Below are 19185 nucleotides of genomic sequence, written 5' to 3' on the forward strand. Positions count from 1 at the left end.
GCTCGCTTACACAACGTTTTCTGCTTGCTTTTGGAACAAAAATGCACCGTCGCCTGGCAACTTCTCAGCCAATAGAATGAAAGTGTTGCACTGGGTGTGTTTGTTTCGTGTTTGAATGTGTGGTTACTATTGATTGTAGCAACCTGTGCCACCCACTGGATGTAGGGAGAAACAACGATGTCAGCTTTCTGCTGCAGTACACTAAACATCTGCCAGCAGTGTGCTACTGATCACTATCAGCTATTGATCTTAAGCAGGAGTTTGTTTACTTAACCACAGAAAATGGATCAACAGATCCAACCGTGTTACAACATAGTCACAACATGATATCTATCTAGATCCCTCATGTGTGCTCTCAAAGTATGGCAGAAAAAATCCCCCATACAAAACCAATAATCAGATTATAAACCTCACTTAAACTAATTTGTTTGGCTTTTTTAAAAACTCTTTTATTTCAATTTGAGAAGAGTGACTCCCTTCCAACCCCCCAGTGGTAAAATTTGACTTTCCAAAGATTGATGGCTAGTTGTTGGGAGCTAAAAGCTGAGAGAAGCTGAGTGGGAATCTGCTGGTTGGCTTTACGAGCAGAAGGTCATCAGGCTGGGAAGTAAACAAACTCAACCAACCTCATTCAGGAAACTTTCTATTTTCAGTTTGATCATGAGAGTGGAGTGCTTGCAGCACACTGAAAAAGCACATGCAGCTTGATGTGAAAGATTGTAGTCTTTTTATGCACAGACACATTTTTCACACAGGTTTTATTTATTCAATGTACATTGACACAGAGCTTTGACAGAACCATGCAGGTAAGAAAAATGTTTCAGGGCGAAACAAAAAGATCCTGGGCAGATTTCCTAAGAGCAAGCTTTAACACCAGCTCAGGAAACAGTCCTGGGTGCAGAACAGGAAGGACTAGCATAGGTAAGACTACCAGGATAAGTACAAAAACATAGAGAACTTATTGTATATGGAACAAGATTGGCAGGACAGAAACCCAAATCTTTAACCTTTTTTCTCGTAGTTAAAAATAATAAATTATACCAATCATAATGACAGGGTAATGAGAATTCACAGACATAGTCATAAGATTAACAGGCTATAGCATTCCCTTCCCCACCCAAGCCTTTCACCACCCCTTCAGTTTCAACAGGTATGAATTTGTTTACATGCAAATGTCACACCGGCGTCAAAGTGCCATCGCTTCCACGTGGTGACAGATCGACGTAATGCTCACTAGGACTTCTCAACTTGCTTCTTCTTCTGGAACTTCCTGAACTGGCTCTGGATGGTGACCGCCGCCTTTTCGGTCTGTGGGTCGTCCATATCGATGTCAAAATCCTCTGGGATGTTCGCTTTTGACTCCTCTGGACAGGGGAAAACAGAGTAAATGGTTGAGTGAAGAATTTAGTTATTTTTTCATTTATGAAATTCCTAATAGCAATTCTCAAGTTACTGATCTTAAAAATGTTTTTCTTTTGAGGTTAAACGTCTTAACAAGAGCTGAAAGTTGTACAATCCAAAGTTTTAATCTGCTGTGATGACTATGCAGGACCGCTGGAAACAGTTTTTTATAAACAATTTACAACCATAAAGATATAATGTAGAAAGGTTTATAAAAACATTTAAATTTGTAAGAATGACATATTATTTACTCTAAGAGTGGAGCGTAGTTGTGAAGTGGAAGAAAAAAAAACTTAGATTTTTTTTTCTTTGTTTTACTAGTAAAAAATAAAAAAAATCTTAAAAATACAGGATTTGGCCCACCTCCTTTTGATCTGATGCCACTAAATTAAACCCAGAGTAACTTTAAAAATGGTTTGGGAACCACTGGATTCAAGTATCGGACATTAGACACGAGCACTTTAGAAGACGATAACCTGCTCATGCTGACCAAAGGGGGTTGGGTGCCACTGAGCTGATTTTGTCCGAGCCGCTGCTAAATGAGGCTTGGCGGCTAGCATGGATGATAGCACATCGTAAGAGCAAATTATTGTGCATGACGTTATATTTGTCCACGAACCTGAGCAAGTGAATATAGGATAAATGTATCCTATCTTCAGATACATTTATCTTCACCCAGTGATGGGCTGATGACTTGTGCCCCTTTGGTCTGCTTTATTGGACCAGGTGAGTAGAAAATAAAACCTGGAGTGTACATGTCCAGACATCATTTTTTTAAAACAGATTTCTTAAAGTAGTGGAGGAGGGCAGATCAGAACTTTGCAAAACCATGGCAAGATAATGCTGACTTCAGACAGTAACACAGAGACTCGGTGCGTTGCAAAATTAACTTGCTTCCTGTTTTGACAACTGTAATCCAATTGCTGCTGTTGAATCAAACAACCAAGCTATTTTTGTGTCTTTGCACATTAACTTATTATTTCTCAACACAGAATTGTGGGGTTTTGTCTGTTTTGTTTTTTTCTCTTTATGCCCAGAACAAAATATTGATCTGGTGGAGTCTGATCTGTGGAGGTTTCTGTAGACAACCACATGACAGGCGAGGCCAAAAGCAGAGAGGAGACTCGTGTATCGACTGTGCAGCTAATCTGCAGGTTCTCTTGGGGCTGAGTCTGAGTACCTCTCTCTTGCAGCTAAAGGAGGAAGCACTAACTGCTGTGTCAAGGCGAGCTTTGAATCCTGCATTAATTGATATTGAATTTTCCAACGCTCTGATGCCTGCTGTTTTCATCCCTGCGGTTTTAGCTGCTGAGCTGTGCCCTTTGCTGTCTGCAGTGTCAAACGCAGTCATGCTGTTAATCTTTATTTGATAAATTTTTTAGGGTTTTTTAACTTGAAAGTTTGTCATAGTTGAGAGCAAAGACAATGGTCAAACTGGCTGCTGTCCTGTGAGAAGTTGAACTTCTGCCCCAAAGACGAGTCTGTTTTAGTCTCTAGCAAAATTTCTTCCATGATTCTTCCAGGTTGATCCATCTTCACACCAGCCCTCAGCAGCTTCTCCACCCCTTCTTTAAATAAAAAAAGATCACCACAGCATGATGATGCCAACACCATGTGTCACCATTGGGATGGTGTGTAATATGCAGAGTCAGTTTTACTCCCAGAGAACAATTTCTTCTGCATCTTTGTGTTTTACTTCCTGTAAAACAATGGTTACAGCTAGAAACTAGTGACCAGGCCTGAAATCTGGGTGTAGTGATGGACTCAGATCTGAACATTCAGACGCACATGAAGACGATTACAAAGCTGGCCTTCTATCACCTAAGGAACATTTCTTGGCTTAAAGGACTAATGTTTTTATTTTCAGTCAAATTGATTACTGCAACAGGTCTGCTTAAGAAGTCAAGCAGAGTAAATGAAACAGATTTTTACTAGCATAAATTTGATAAAAGTATTTTTCTGTTTACTTCACAATTATGCACTACATGGTGTTGGTCTTTTAAATAAAATCCCAATAAATCATACTGGTGTTCATAGTAGTAATGTGGAAAATTGTGGAGAAAGGTTAAAGTGGTATGAATGTTTTTGCAAGACTTACGTGACTCACTGTAAATTGGTGGGTTTCAAGCTGAAATTTTAAAAATTAAACATTTGATGCCTGATCAGCCAATGGAAAGAACAGGTTCAGTAAATCATCTCTGATGTGGTTCCTGCACTGTGTAAAGACAGATTTTGGTCTTATGTTGACCAAATGACCTCAGACGTTTGTTATTCCCTCATATATCTGGATTCCTACAGAACCCAGGTGTTTTTATTTAAAAGTAAAGCCGTAGACTTTTGGGCTAGAAGTGAATTTATACGTTTATCTTCATGCAGTAATTTATATATAATTGTACTTTTTTTTTTTCAATTTCTCTTTACTCAGTTTGCAACTGCATGGCAAATTATGAATGAAAAAAATACATGTATGCAGCATTTTCTGTCGAATATGAGTGTTATTAGTAAAATGAGAAGTTTACAGAGTAAACTCTTTTTACCAGCGTTTATGTTTGTGCTGTGTGTGTTTGTTTAGTTACTGCAAACTAATGAGGTCATTGTTTTGGGGTTCAGCCATGAGTCTGCCGACCATTATCTTGATTAAAATCTTTCAGACCTGGGGTAAGATTTCCATCCCTCTTTAAGACTGAGGGCAGAAACGGAATGTGACAATGATGGATGATTCTCAGTTTGAGGATTTGCCTCCTCATCATGCACCAACGCAATGAATTATCAGGCCTATTACCTCTGGCAGCACTTTGAGTGTGACTGTCTTAAACAAATGAGTGTGCAATAGCTGCTGCTGAGGTGTCAGAGCAGATCATCGCGTCTGCGCTTTCAGCGGAGGACCAAAATAATTTATTGTGTGTTGGGCCTTTTAGAATTAAAAGCCTGTTAAGGAGATTGACTTATTTTAAAAAACGATTTGATGGCTCACTGCTAAATTATGTGTTCACAAGTCATGTAATGTGGCATCTGTTACTTTTGCTTTGACACGTGATGGCAGCAGCAGGGGGAGGGGCTTTTAACATATTTATGATATAATCCTAATATTGAATAACCAACGGATGACATTTGAGAGTCGAGAAATGGGACCTCTAAAACATTAACTTGTATTTTGTATTTTGAACATGAGGTCTTGCCTCCCTGAGGTCCTGATCGTTGGCTAAGACTGAAACCAGTCTCAAAGCCAGAGCAGTGGTTCACTCCAGCGCCACTTGTGGCAGAAAGGCGAATTACACAAACCGAAATATGATGAAGCTGCATTAGACTTGTGATGGAAGTCCGAGCGTAGAACAGGAAATGATGTCACAGGCGAGTTGGAAGGATTCCAGTTGCAATTAGCAAGTTGCTAATTTCTCTTATCATTTCCTTAATTTTGTTAGTTAGAGCCCAAAAAGAAAAAGTTAACATATTACGCAAACTGCGTCTCACTAATTTAAAGATATCTACATCACTGGAGAAGCTAATAATGTATGAGCTAGCTACATATCAGCCAAACCTTTCTCAGTCACAATTATGACTTCAGGAGGATTCCTTTAGTACTTTTGACTAGGAACTTGGAAATTATATCTGTCTCTGAGCTAATCGATCATATAATGAACAAACACAAATATTTGCATTTTCTCCCAGCTTACTTCTATTACCATGTACTGAATGGATTCCATTCCGTGGAGTGGAGATGCAAACAGTATAAATTGTGTGTAAATTAAATGCAACAATAATTTAATAATTTGATGCACTTGTATCTGGTCTCCTTTACTCTGATACAGTGCAAATAAACTGGGTTTAATAGGCCAATAATCCTGTAAGCACATAGAGTCTGTCTGTGACTAATTTACTCTCAACATGTCAGGTCTCAGAGGTTTGACAGTGAACAATAAAAATTTCATTTTCAACAGTTTTCAATGTGACATCCTCATTATTATGACTGATTATATGGGCAAAGGGTTCTGTAGACACAAACTTATGTCTATTGACATAGTATATTTACCAAGGGTTATGTTTGTCTGCTTTCATGCTGTGCACCTGTTGGTGAATTTTTGTCTCTAGTTGAATGCCAGTGTATGTGAAAGTAAATTTTATGTGCCCCAAGGCCTTGAAACACCAGAGAGGAGTCAAAGCACCAGGGAAACGACAGTGATCAATACACATACACACACGACGGGATAGTTGTGCATTGATTGGCACGGTGAGTTTTGTTCTTAGGTCGACTTTCATTGACTTTTGGCAAGAACGTATGTGTGTAACCTCCTTGAGGATGGAATAGTAAAACTATAAAAAAGAAACGGGGAAGCGTGGGAGGCTTAACGACCTGCAGAGGGAATATGTGCTTTTAGCTTTCTACAACATTCAAAAGCTTAACACAGAAGTAATTTACTCACAATCTATGACAAAATAAGAATAATTCACTCCAGCAATAATTTGGAACAACAAGGCTAATTAAAAACTGTAAAGAAAATAGGTCATCATCACTTTGGGAGCATGTCCAATGCTAATTAAAAAAAGATGACTTTGATCTCTGAGGTGAGCCTATTTGAAATTACGCCTTTGCCTTTTTGAAATGATGTGGGAGGTAGTGTTGATGTAGCACTTTCTACATTGTTCTGTTCATCTGGACTCTCACATGTAGAAGCTGATTTTTAAGAGAAAGCTCAGAATTCAGTTGTGTCATATTGTCATCAATGTGGGTGCTGTCAGGAAGTGCCCTTGTCTGGTGCATTAAAAACGTTATCAGTATGAGACCGGATATGAAAGAGAATTATTTTGACACTGTGTTTATGTTTGGAGACTGAATTTAATTTAAAACTCATGTCATTTCAAATCCTGCCAAGAGTGCTGACATGTTAAAAAAAGGGAAGTCCTATTACATCTGTAAAGTACTCGTGTAACCTCATTCTCGATACTGCATGTCATTTAGGATCTGTGGTGTAGAATTTGTAATCTTTTTCTTTGAGAGAATGGGAAACATCATGCTGTTACTTCATTAAAAAAAAAATAACTACAAGTAATCTGACAATTAATCATTGGGGAAAAAAGTGAACACCATCAGTTTCATTTTCAGTTTCAAGCGTCTTGCATGTGGAGGTCAGTCGAACATCTGCAAAGTATTGCAGAGAGATGATCTCATCACCCAAAATTGCGCTAAATAAATGTACAACCTCCTCATACTGTTATAAATTATAATGCAATCAGACAATTTATAGTTTTTTAATAACTTAGCATCCAAACAGCAGCTCCCTGGTTTAGTCTCAGATTGTTTTGTAAATTTAGCATTTTGTATTCAAGGAAAAGCACCAAAGTGAATAATTATTTTTTAATCAAATTCCATCAACTTGCTACACATTTGTACTTGTTCAATTATTATTATTTTTTTTACAACAAGCAGTTCTCCTCCTCCCTGCGTTAACCAATCGTCCTGTTACTGCTGATATCAGGTAAAAAGCCTTTGCTGCACCACTGAGAAGCACTGCTGTATGCACTTGTATTTAACCAGTTTAAAATGAGTTCCTGTGAATATGGACACATTTGTTTTGAAATCGTCCTTGAGCAAGAGAGAGCTTTTCTCTGAAGACTGTGTTGTGCTCAGTGCTCAGGGATGCAGAGTGGGCGAACGTCAATAGCTGAGTTTTTCCCACCTCCCTCACTTTCAGAGTGTGCTCTTTGTGCATCTCTGGGAAAGCACTTTTTACAGGCTACAAATTAATTTTCAAGGTCACACCGCAGAGAAATACTTTGTGTTTATGTGGGTGAACTGCAAGGCACACATCTGCCTATTATTTTTCCTTATTAAGTGAGCAGAAAAAGAGACCTGCGTTTTGTAGTCAGGGAAAAATTGGTCTCCTGCATCCCAGCGTCTGAACTTCTTCTGATAATGTGGATCCAATTAATTGCTTTAGCAAGGTGGTGACTCTTTAATAGGGCTCCAACATGGCTAGTTGCAGAATAAGTTCACGCACACTTGCTGTCTTTTCGTTCAGCATTGTCCACAATACAATTTCAAGAGTTTTGATGATTTTTACTGTAAAATTTAGGTTAAATTAAAAGAAAAAAAAAAGAAAAGAAAACTTCTCAAAACATAGAAAGAGGCAGAAGAGGCGGAGGATGTTTGCCAGTTTCCATCGTTCCAACATCATTAGAGTTTGATGTAGTTCCTCTCATCCTTCTCTTCATTCTTTTACCCGATTGAGGAGTTTTTTTCCCCCTCAGCATGGAGATGGAAAGCATAAGAAGACAGCACTACATGTACAGTTTTCCTTTTTGGGGAGATCTTATGTTACCATTTCTACTTTTGTTTTATTTTATTCTTTGTGCAATGTAGTGCTATCTTTCTCTTTCTGCCACACAATGACAGGTTAAGTCAATAAATGACAGTAAAAGTGTAAATGTGAATCATGTCCAGCATCTTGCATTGATCTCCCACAATTACAGATTACAATACATCAAAACTTTAACAGTTTATAACAGAACATCCCTGCAGAGTACACCGTTATATTGACGACATGACAAAGCAATTTGACTGTCTTATCTGTGCACAAGGACTTGTCATACTGAAGATACTCACATGTTCATGGATACATATATTTACTTTTGAGAGGGGGACTGAGGACTTTGACTTTTGCAGATAATGCATGGTGGTCCACTGTTTGTACGAATTGTTTTGAGAAATACACTTACTGTTTGGCAAATGTCAAACATGATCAAGAAATGCATCAAAGTGGCTGAGGGAAAACTGCAAATGAACTAAAAGTCTTGTAGCTGGGAACTCACAGTTGTCCTACTAAGTTAATATAGTAAGTTGTTAATGCCTTGTCCACATACCTGACCTTTGTTACCCTTATATGGTCCTGACTGTAGAAAACCCTGGTTCTGCTACAGTTCTGCTTACGTCCCTGTAGAATGGTGAAGTATTGCTGAGTCAGGGCGGCACATCAAATTACAGTCATGATTTAAGGGAGGTGAAAGGAGAGAGGATATTACTTTTCTCGTTGAAGACTTTATTTGCTTTGCTGTGATAAGTTTAATGACAGCGGCTCAAGAATAAACATGATTTGCAACGCACTTGGCACATGAAGCAGATCTTTATTTCCCCCAGGACCAAACTGACACCGGCTGTCTACCGGTGTGGAGGGAGGAGAGGCAATCACCAGAGAGATGTGATCAGAGAAGTTGATGGCCATTACAACTTTGTCTCCTGGTGCCTGGAGCCTCAGAATTAAAATGCACATTTAATTCACGCTGTATTGTAAAGAGACAAGGATGGATGCGTTTGTGGATTGTTACAGATTTTTATGAATATCCAGTACAAGTTTGGACATTGCACCCATCATGAGGTGAGAACTGGATGCATTGTTCTGCGGTTTTTTTCGTAACTTAAGAGACCACCGTCCCAACATATGTGTAAACATGTGAAAAGATTGGTAATTGGTGATCACTGGAGCATACGGCTGAAGAAAAACAACAGCAGAACTCAGAGTTGCAGTGACAGTAAGAGCATTTCCTCACACATTATGGGAGTCAAAGCTTCTGGCTGGGAAATTCCTCATTAATATTAATGCTGCATATTTACTAAACACTTTTAAGTCCAGAGGTGTTACGACAAGCTTAAGTAACCATCGGCTCTCAGTGGCCATTTCATCTGTGAAGTTGATCACACTGTTTAATGCATGGTCTCAAATCTACCTAAAAATCACATGACACTCATAACACAGTGAGTGGATCTGACAGGAAGTCCTGAGGTACAGTTGTGTTTGTGTGCATTTCAGCCCCAGTTACCTTCATTTGCTATGAGTCTGTTGAAGCCTGGATCAGAGACATATGAGCTGCGACATACAGTAAACCCCAGTCTACTTACTGCTTCTTTGGCTCTTCTCTTTGCTTTGTTTCCACTGATTTAAGGCATAACATTGTTCATTTCTTTGTTTTTAAAGACAGAAAAGAATCTAAAAAGTTTCAGTATATGTCTTTCTTTTTACCTTTCCCCCCAGAGGTCTTGTTTTTGCCAGCAGCTGGCCCAGATCCTTGTCTCTGCAACATAAAACAAGAGATGCGTTACAACAGAGCATTCCTATCCACCATACTCTAAAGCATGTCAAAATGTATCCCCTTAAGCTGCTGTCACTCTGCTTCCTGTCTCGCCTTGAGTGCTAGTGAATAAGAAAACATGCCACGAAGGGTAATTAAAGGCAAGTTTGCAAAATCAAGTCCTGTCGTATTTGCAATATGTTTGATGCTTTTTATGCGCTTCCCTACTGGGTTGTGTATGTGTACTGGGATCATGTTTTGCTGCATCTGTACATTACAGACTAGGAAAAAAGAATGACGTCTTAAGAAAGTAGTAAGTCTGATTTTCAGTTTCAAGCATCCTGCATGCTGAAGTGAGTAAACCATTTCGAAAGCATGTGACGTGTGGGATTAAATGATATTATTGGGCTATTGCTGAATATATTAGCTGCCGTTGTGCCAAACCTAGTGGCACAAACACACAGTATATATTGTGTGTAAGAGTTACAGTGATGCAAAACCTTCTGACTTGTCCAAAGCAACGATGACAGTGAAGATCATCTCATAATCTAGTTATTTATGCAGCAGTCTTAACTGCATAGTAAAAAGATTCCTGAGTGTTTGTTTTCCAGGGTTTTTTTTTTTAACTTCCTGCATCACTGAATGAAAAGCAGATATAGAGTACTTGTATTAAGCTTGTAATCAAAACCAGAAGGTGATGAGCCACGGCTCTTTGCTCTGCAGTGACTGCACTTGCACCTCATGACTGTTCTGACGTTTACTACGGACTGAGCTGCTGTTCCTTCAGAGGCCTATGCTGATTGTTTCAGCCGGAGGGGGTTTGTTAAGATGAGCCCCTGCAGGCTCACGGTCATTTGACACTAGAAAGGCACAAGTACCAAGTACAGCACAGTAACCAGGAATAACCAGAAGTTTTCTCCCTTGCGCTGACCTGGCACTGTCACACTACCGAACTTATAAACTCATAAACAAATAACTTTATTACTCCTTAATTGCCACAGAGCAGAATCACAAGCAACATTCATGCTTTTATTACCACATTTCATTGCATTGTTGATATTTTTGGAGTGCATTTATGCAGCACAGCTGGTGTTAGATGAATGTATCGAGGTTAAGATGTTGCAAAATGCTGTCTGGAGGCCAAAGCCCAGTAATCTGCGTGGTTATGAGTTTGTGTGTGTGAGAGGATTTATGCAGCTTATAAAGGCCTGTAACTACATGGTCACGAGATATTGACTACACTCATTAAAATTCCATCTACATCATAAGATAATGGGCTGTAAAATGGACCACTGGTTATGAACAGGAAAGCCACAGAATGTGCTGCAGCCTGAAGGACATAGTCGGCTATAATGTGTACTCGTTTCCTCCATAAATATACAACTGTGACGCGATATAATTGTACATGTCCCCCGTTACCAGATATAATCATTATGTTTGTATTCTAAAGCCACAGCATTTATCTAAATGTCAACTACCATTGTTCGGTGGCCATTTATTTACCCCAGCGCATTACCTGCGTTCCAAGCTCTCTTGCCCTGGATTTTGTTTAATAAACTGCAAATGGGAACGGATCTCCAGAGAAATAACAACACAGACCAGCTGTGTAAATCTCTCCAGTACTCGCTTCTTTTAGAAAGTGTGCAATGTGATTTTTAGTCAGTAAGCATTTAAAACGAAAGTACAGAAGTAAGCACAAAAAGGCTGGAAAGGTGAAATATCTAAAATCTGACACCTAAAATATTAATATACTATATTACTATCAAATAGTTTTGTCTTAGGTGATGAATATCCCCTGTTTGGAAATATTTACACATCTATTTAAATAATAGTAAAGCATAGGATGTATTTGTTCAGATATTCTGGATTTTTAAAGATTACATTAGCAGAACAGTCAAAAAAAGAATGTATGACAGAAAGGAGTATTAGACAATGTGAGCAGTTTAAAACCACATTTAACTTCTTGTGCTTTTTAATATAAAGCACAGAGAAGACATGGATCTAATTATAAAAGTACAAAAGCATTGGAGCATGAAAGGAACAGGAACAGACTGGGAAAAAGTGAAAAAAAAAGTTATTTTTTTCAAATCGCAGAGCAAACATTAGTATGCATGAGAAGCTACATGAAAAAAAAAGACAGACTTACACAAGTTTACAGTTCAACATTCAGCTGTTTTTCTGCTGAACACAATAAGTTTTGAAAAGCACTGCAAGGACTGCAAAGGAAAGTCTTCAAGTCATATGAAAAAAGGAAATCCAGAGATGCAATAATTTCTCGAATCACTAAAATATTTCCATTAAAAAAAAATCCTCAAGGCAAAATCCCCTTGTCTCATTTCTTTATTTCATTTCAACTTCATTCTGTTCACTGACCAATTTATTCTCTTCACACGGTCATGTGTTTCACAGAGGGCAGTTACTGTAGTTGTACAACATAATTTAACTAAATATCAAAACTGTGTTGAAGGGAATTAAGACCGAATTTAGCAGCTGGAAGGTCCAAAAATCCCTTTTTCAAACCATAAACTCACCACACACAGGCTTGGTAGCAACTCTTTTTGGTGTGGACTGCTGTGCTGAATAAAGAAGACTTAAAGCTAACTATTTTTCAGCATAAGTCATGTGTTTAAAATGTAAAGGTTTAGTCCAGATTGCTATTCACTGACGATGTGCAAAGCTATTATTGGTAATCAAGTATGTACACCAACTCTTATTATATGTTCTTTTCTGTAATATGTTTTAAAAATGATATTTAAAATGACCTTTGTCAGAATAATTTACATCTGAATGATGAAAGCTGTTGTCTGTGGCAGCAGACTCTTTGTGCAACCATTGTAACAGGATTTCAGTTTGGCTGCAATTGTGCTGGAAAAATTATATGTGCTTTAAAAATTAAGTCAGAATTATCTGAGTCCCTTAATCGTGAACATGTTTTGTTACCAGATGGTAGATCATTTTTAGCTTCAGTGTATGTACATGGCCTGGGTGAGAGCTTTCTATTGAGAAGGAGGGTGAAGACAGCAGAGAAGGATTACTACAACCCTCTGCAGCTAAGATGTAGAATAATAAAGAGCTTCGGTGAGAAGATGAATGGCCAGAAATATTTCCTTGACTACATTCTCTGGTCTGATGAAACAAAAAAGAAAAAAAAGAAAATTAAGGATGGAGGGAGAGTTTTCTGGACTAATGAGGGTTTTCTTCCTGCCCTGTGTTTTTCTGTGTTGGTTGTCACTGTGTGTTCCCAAAAAATGACTGAGACAGAACACAAGGCACAGGCACTTTACACTCACAGCGTCAAGTTTTGGATTTGAGAGTAGAGGAAATGTTGCCTTCCGGGGCCGGGAAAAATAAGGTAAGAGCATGGGTGGGGGGTTGGAGAAGCACAGTGGGGATGGAGGTAAAGAACGATAGCATACTGGCCAAAATGGGAAAAAATGGGAGACACGTTACAGTATCAGAAAAGTTTGACCTATAAAATCCCAGTAAAATGCATTGACCTTGCTGATTTTAATATGAAAAATCATGAGCAAGTTAAAGGAGAATGAATACTACTTTCAGCCACTGGATACAAAAGAAATAAAATTGCAGAAAATTAGAAAAATTAAATTTCAGCCAAAAAAATGTGAAAATCTGAGCGTTTCTTACACACCTTTTTAAATGTCGACAAAGGCTCCCACTTGGATAAAAATAAAAATAAATAAATAAATCATAGACAAAGATTAATTTCCTAATAAAATTAATGTATGTACGTCTTCAGATTGCAGCACCATCTGACTGAATCCGTCTGTCCCACATAACATGCCGTCCCAGTGTTTGCTTTGTTTTTCTTTTTGGCCAATTGTTACGCTCACCACCTGGTCAGAAAAAAAAAAAAAATCCAGAGAATCACTGTGCAATATTGTACTTAATTCAATTACACCTTTTTATTACTTTTTTTTTTTTTTTTACAATCTTCTTTCAACAAACCCAGGAGGAGGCAGCGGTAACAAAGCCCAGTGAAGGAGAGACAGGAAATTGTTTCATTTAGCTGGCGTGTATCCGTCTACCTCCTGGGGGATTTAGCTCCAGTAACTTTCATCACAACCCTCTCACAGCTATTCACTTCCTTGTTCAAAGGTTTCCAATTTGGTCGTGTCAGAAGGGTTTTGCATGCTTTAATGGTGGAGGAGTCGAGAAGGCATCATCATGTTATGCGTCTTCTTTTCTGAGCTTCTCTCTCCCTGCATTATTAATCCAATGCTTTCAATGAATTTCAAACAGTACGAGCTAAGCTTTGATGCCGCGTGCGGAGGGGCATGTGTGGCGAGAGAGTATGAGGCATGCCTGTTAGCTCAGAGCGCAACACACTCGCTTCTCTTGAGAAGACGCATCCAATTTGGGGCGGCTCTTTGATGCACTTCTGAGTTTCTGAAAACTCATCACTCAAACTGTGTGAAAATGCCGTGTATGCACGCAGCGCTGCAGAGGATGTTTACTTGCCGTGCTCATCAGAATGATAGTTTTTTTTTTTTTTTTTACATGTTTGTCAGTGGTACTCTGAAGGGGGACAACTTATCACATTTCTCTGTGGCGTGTCATATTACAGTAACTCTGCTGAGCTTCCCTCCTGACAGCTTTTGTATTGTTTCTAAAACCTCTAATCCAAGTTAAAAGACAGAAATCGAGTCTTTCCAGCAGTCCACTCTAATGCCCGTGAAATTAACTGCGGAGGCCATGGTAGCTGCTCCTTCACAAAGCACCGATTTGTCTCCCAAAACAACCTGCTGTGGCACAAGCGACACAAAACCAGTCCAACCTTGCTCCACTGCACCAGCAGCACCTGCATGTCTGGAGCCCTGCAGCTCATTTGCATTCATGTTTGCTTGAAGACCTTTAATATTGATGCAACATTGCAGCTTTGTTGAGCAAGATTAATTGCAAAGGCTGGATAGCTGCTTATTTTTAAGTAATAGAAGCCTTTTGATGGGTCCATAATGGGATTTACAAGCATGGACAACTTGATTTAAATTAGACATTTAAAGTCACATGTTTTCATACACCATATAGAAAGATACTTAACCATCATCTTCTATTTGACAAATGCCAGCGGAACTGGTGATGGAATGTTCATTATTTTAATATCGGAGCCAAAGGTTTCCTTAAACTTACTTAGTATGTGATGGATTTGGATTCATGGCTTAAACCAGATGTTATTATTTGACATGCTTCTTATTATAGTTTAAGAATCAGGCCATCCTTACCATAGAACTGGTGTAACTAAGTCAAGTTTGTCTCTCAAAGTTCACCATTACAACCATCTTTTTTTCTTTAAGTTAAAATGTTTCAACGTCTCGATTTAGGTATTCTAATTGTTGGTGTTCTTGCAATAAGTTATATTTATCACTAAAATCACTTTGCTACTTTTGATCTATTGACATACTTGAGAGACCCATCATTGGATCTTAACAGGTGGAGGGCAGGATGCTTGGCAGTACTCTGTCATATAGATCAGCACAGCACCTACCTTCTGCTTTGTGGAAACAGCCTAATGCAGTCAAATTCAATTTATGGCACTTTTTTTGGTAAAAACTGAGTCTTCAGAGGAAGCGCAGCTTAAACTGAGTCATTTCATTTTCTCCAGTCCCTTCTCACAAGGAAGCAATTTGCTGCACTGGAAAGCTGATTGCATTCAATCATTAACTTTGCAGAAATGTCTTGCATCGACCAGACATGTGGTGTCAGAAAGATAGAGAAGAGTCTGGCATAAAATGAGTTTCCACCAATAATGAGCAACATGATAAAAAAAAAGAAAAAAAAAGCTGATTCAGATATAAGCTTTATTTATGCAGATGAACTATCCTGAGACTCAGCGTCTCATTCTAACATCCAGTCATTCGATACATTTCCAGAAAGAAATCACAGGGTTTATAACAACATGCTCTGCTCATACCGAGCCCGGTTCTGTTTTAGGTTCCTTCCTGCTAAAAGGTAGTTTTTTCTCTCTACTGTCGCTACTTGCATTCTCTCTATGAGAAATTCCTGCAAAGTCAACGACACAGTGCAGGTGATTGTGTACCGTTGGCACATGATCATCCATGGGAAGTGAATGCTGCAAGTCAGTGACTCCATTTAATCGGACAGTTTCACCAATTCACCAATTTGAATAATTACCTGGACTTGACTGTCTGTGTGGAGACTCTGACCGTTTGCTGAGTTTCTCCACAAGCGGAGTGAAGCAGCCATACTGATTGGAAACTCCTGACTTTGTTCTTCTCCTCTATATGAAGGCTAAGGTGCTGAGCTGGTGGATAATGGCTCTATCCCTCCCTTCCCTTCCTGTGTTCGTCCTCCTGGGGTTTTCTTGGTTCGGTTTGGACTTGTCCGGTTTGTTAAATATAGTATTTATTCCAATGACTCATTCAATTGAACTTTTCTGTTGTTTTCTATAAAACAAACATTTATAAATGATCATTTTGTCTCCATTTTCTTCTCTTTTGTCACAATCCCCGAGCCAGGTAGCGACAGATAACCAGGTTTAGTTTGAATGTTTGTGTGGTTGGATTGAAATGACTTTCATAAAATGCCTCGAGATGACATGTGTTGTGAATTGGTGCTATATAAATAACCTGAACTGAACAGACATTATATGTGCTTGCGGTGTTTTTCTGAACTCTTTTGCTTGTTAACTTCAAAAAGCTTACAGGAGCAAATACATAATGAGCAATAAATTTGCAGTTATGAGCATTTGTCACTCCATTACACCTATTAATCTCTCTTGAGATGATGTTACTGTAGATGTCAGCTCTCAAGCCATGATTATCATGTTGTACTCTGAAGTGGGTGGGGGGGAGAAGGGGTTTTAAACAGGTTATAATTTGTCTTAAACTCAAGGTGTGACCTGGGGTCCTTTGGTTTATAGAGAAAATGCTCTGCTCAGCACAGAGGTGATGAGGAGCTATTACCCTCCTGAGTGGAGGGGAAAGCAGCTCAGCTACTGCTGAGCAGCTACGCAGCTGAGCCGAGCGTAAATTGCAATAACGGTGGCTCGATTACTGAGGGGGTAAGGGACCGTAGCCCTCGCTGTGCGGATAAACAAAAACATGCTCATGCAAGTGAAGAAGTCAGTATGGCTACATACACAACCTGACACTGCTTGGAGGATGAGAAATCGCCAAAGCTGAGAAATGAAACGATGATTATATGAACCTGAAGGAGAAAATTGAGAGCAAAGACACCAGCTGTAGCTCCTTTTAATCATCAACAGACTCAGAGGTATATAAGGTCAGTAGGCCATGTTTTTTGTGTGTGTGTGCGTTTAGAAATGACCACTGTGGCTTCCTGCCTGTGGCTGCTGCTACACAATTGATTCTTCTGGGCTTTCAGCTGGAATACCATAAGGAGAAGCTATAAATAAACAAACAAACAAACATAACGCAGAGATAATAGTCGCACAAACACATACTGCCTCAAAACAAGCAGAGCAATGAAACTGTGGATTCAGTCACACATCACAGAAGTTTTATATGTATCAGTGAAAAGAGAGGGAAAAAGAGGGAGGGCATTTTCAAATTCTTTTTGCAGAAAGCCCGTCTTTATTCTCTTATATCTAAGCCAGAATTCATTTTGGCGTTTTCCACCCAACTTCTGAGCGTGTGATTTGGGGGGGAGAAAAAAAAGAAACTTATTAAACTCCCAGTTGATAGGATGGAGAGGATTAATACGTGTTCAATTCCCCAAAAACCTAAAACGGGGTCAAATTTGATCTTTATTAGATTTAAATAAAACAGACCCAGACAACTATGGACCCCTAATGTGTTTATCCTGCAATTTTCACTGCTGTAATGCTGCGACTCTTGAAGCGAGTTTAGACTTTAATGGAGCAAATAAATCTTTGTTTTATCAAATTTGCTCATTGGCTGTCATGTGGAGAAGCGTGGAAGACTGATAAAGCCTTAATGCCATCTATAACACATGAACAGTCAGCGGCCGATTACCGCAGCTTGGAATGGAAACAGTCTTTCAGTCCAAATCTGCCCAGCAACAGCGAACACCATTAGCATCTGGCTAACAGAAATGAGCATTTTCATTGGGTCCAATGGGTACAAATACTGTACAATAAGTTGAGTTCACCAAAACAAAGAAATAACTGTATCTCCCCTATTGATGTCTACAAAAAACTAACAAGTGTTGCAATAATAGAGATATTGATGTAATTTAAAACAATAATATTTGTAAGGATGGACAATATGGCTGAAAAACTTTCACGATATAAACATTTCATGTCAGTCAATATGAGCAGTTGTTTATATATATAATTATTGATTAGTTTCTGGATTAAATATCTGAAATGCTGAAAAACTAATGGCATGATCTTTCCTGTTTTGTCCACAGTTTTCACTCCACAAAAATTTTGTACTCACATGTGATAATTTTACAATATGAGACGTCTTAACTTTGATGCATGTTCTTCATCTACAACCTTGTGAAAAGCATAAAAAAGAGATAGTTTTCTATAATTCGCACGTCTACATCAGAAATATCCCCATCATTAAAGATTTAGAAAGGCCATTCCCACTAGGATTCCTCTCTGCTACGGTCAAATAGTTTTAAAGTTTTCAGAAGTGCCTTGATCTTGTCGGCACCAAGAGGTCGCGATGATCAAATATTTCTTTGCATCCCACTGATCTCTGCCTGCCGTGTTCCTCATAGAGCAAAAGACAACTGCAAGCTGACATTAAAAAGGTGTAAATTTGACAGATCTCTCTGGTGTCTCTCCATCTGCACGTATTTCGCGCAGACTGTTTGCGGTGTAGAAACAAAACGTGTAAAATAAAAGGAAGCAAATTGCTCAGCTTTGTAAATTTGCCCCCCTGTGTTTAACAGGTGGAAAGTTGGTGGGAATAGTGGGGAGAGTTCGAATGGGCAGCGGTGTTTCCATGACAGTAACATGTTCACAGGATCCACAGAGATAATCTTCAAGGTTATGTTCAGATGAAGCTGCGCTGCTGAGTTTCTGTGCCGATTGTCTAACCTCTCTCTCCTCCTATCTATTCACCTCCTCACAAATCAGTACCCCCCCCATCCTCACAGTGCAGTCAGTGGGAGTGTGTGTGTACTGTATGCTCTTTACTACAAGTGATGCGTGTGTGTGTGTGTGTGTGTGTGTGTTACAGACCACTCATCTGTATGAGCTCCACTGGCAGTTACATAAAGCATACTGTCATAAGGGCTACAGGGCATACTGAAGCATTGCCAAATCAGTGCTGGGTCAATAACTCCCCGTTGCAGATTTTTTTTTTTGGATTTTCTTTCTTTTGTTGGGAAGCCAGAGCGCATCTAGACAGAAATAAGGAGAAAGTGGGTGGTTTCTAACTCATGCAGTGTGGCGCTGAGGTCAGTAATTGCCATTAAATCTAGAGGTTTCAGGGGAGCTGAAAACAGATTTTAGGCACAGTAATTAGAGCAAAGAGGTTTTGGTGAATAGCATAAAAACCTGTGAAAAAAAGAAAACTATTTAAAAATAATTACATAATGCCACTGAGATATGAAATAAGTACGTTAGTGCAAATTTTCACTAATATAAATATTTTATTGAGAATAAAACTAGCAACAATTAACTTATGACAATCTGACATTGAAAGATTCAGTCACAAATCCATTAGAAAATGTACAATGAGAGGATTAGACTGTGCTTTTTATCTTGTATATGGTTCTATGTAGAGTCATTTACAGTAAGATGAGTTA

At 38.8% G+C, this 19185-nt stretch overlaps 1 protein-coding gene across 2 annotated transcripts in view; it reads right to left on the reverse strand.

Annotated features, from left to right (window-relative positions):
• Positions 1 to 739: 739 nt before the first annotated feature.
• Positions 740 to 19185, reverse strand: part of pcp4b (Purkinje cell protein 4b) — a 37785-nt gene continuing 19339 nt past the window's right edge. The window contains exons 1-2 of one of the 2 annotated variants that reach the window (XM_016662363.1): positions 9414 to 9474; positions 740 to 1364 (exon numbers count right to left, since the gene is read on the reverse strand). In XM_016662363.1, the coding sequence (XP_016517849.1) occupies positions 1234 to 1364; positions 9414 to 9474 (192 nt within the window). In that variant the 3' untranslated portion in view covers positions 740 to 1233. Of the gene's footprint in view, positions 1365 to 9413; positions 9475 to 19185 lie in introns of those variants that run through there. The other variant, XR_001659073.1, reaches the window with a different exon arrangement.

Source organism: Poecilia formosa, unplaced genomic scaffold (assembly GCF_000485575.1).
Source record: "Poecilia formosa unplaced genomic scaffold, Poecilia_formosa-5.1.2 Scaffold369, whole genome shotgun sequence".
NCBI classification, from domain to species: domain Eukaryota; kingdom Metazoa; phylum Chordata; class Actinopteri; order Cyprinodontiformes; family Poeciliidae; genus Poecilia; species Poecilia formosa.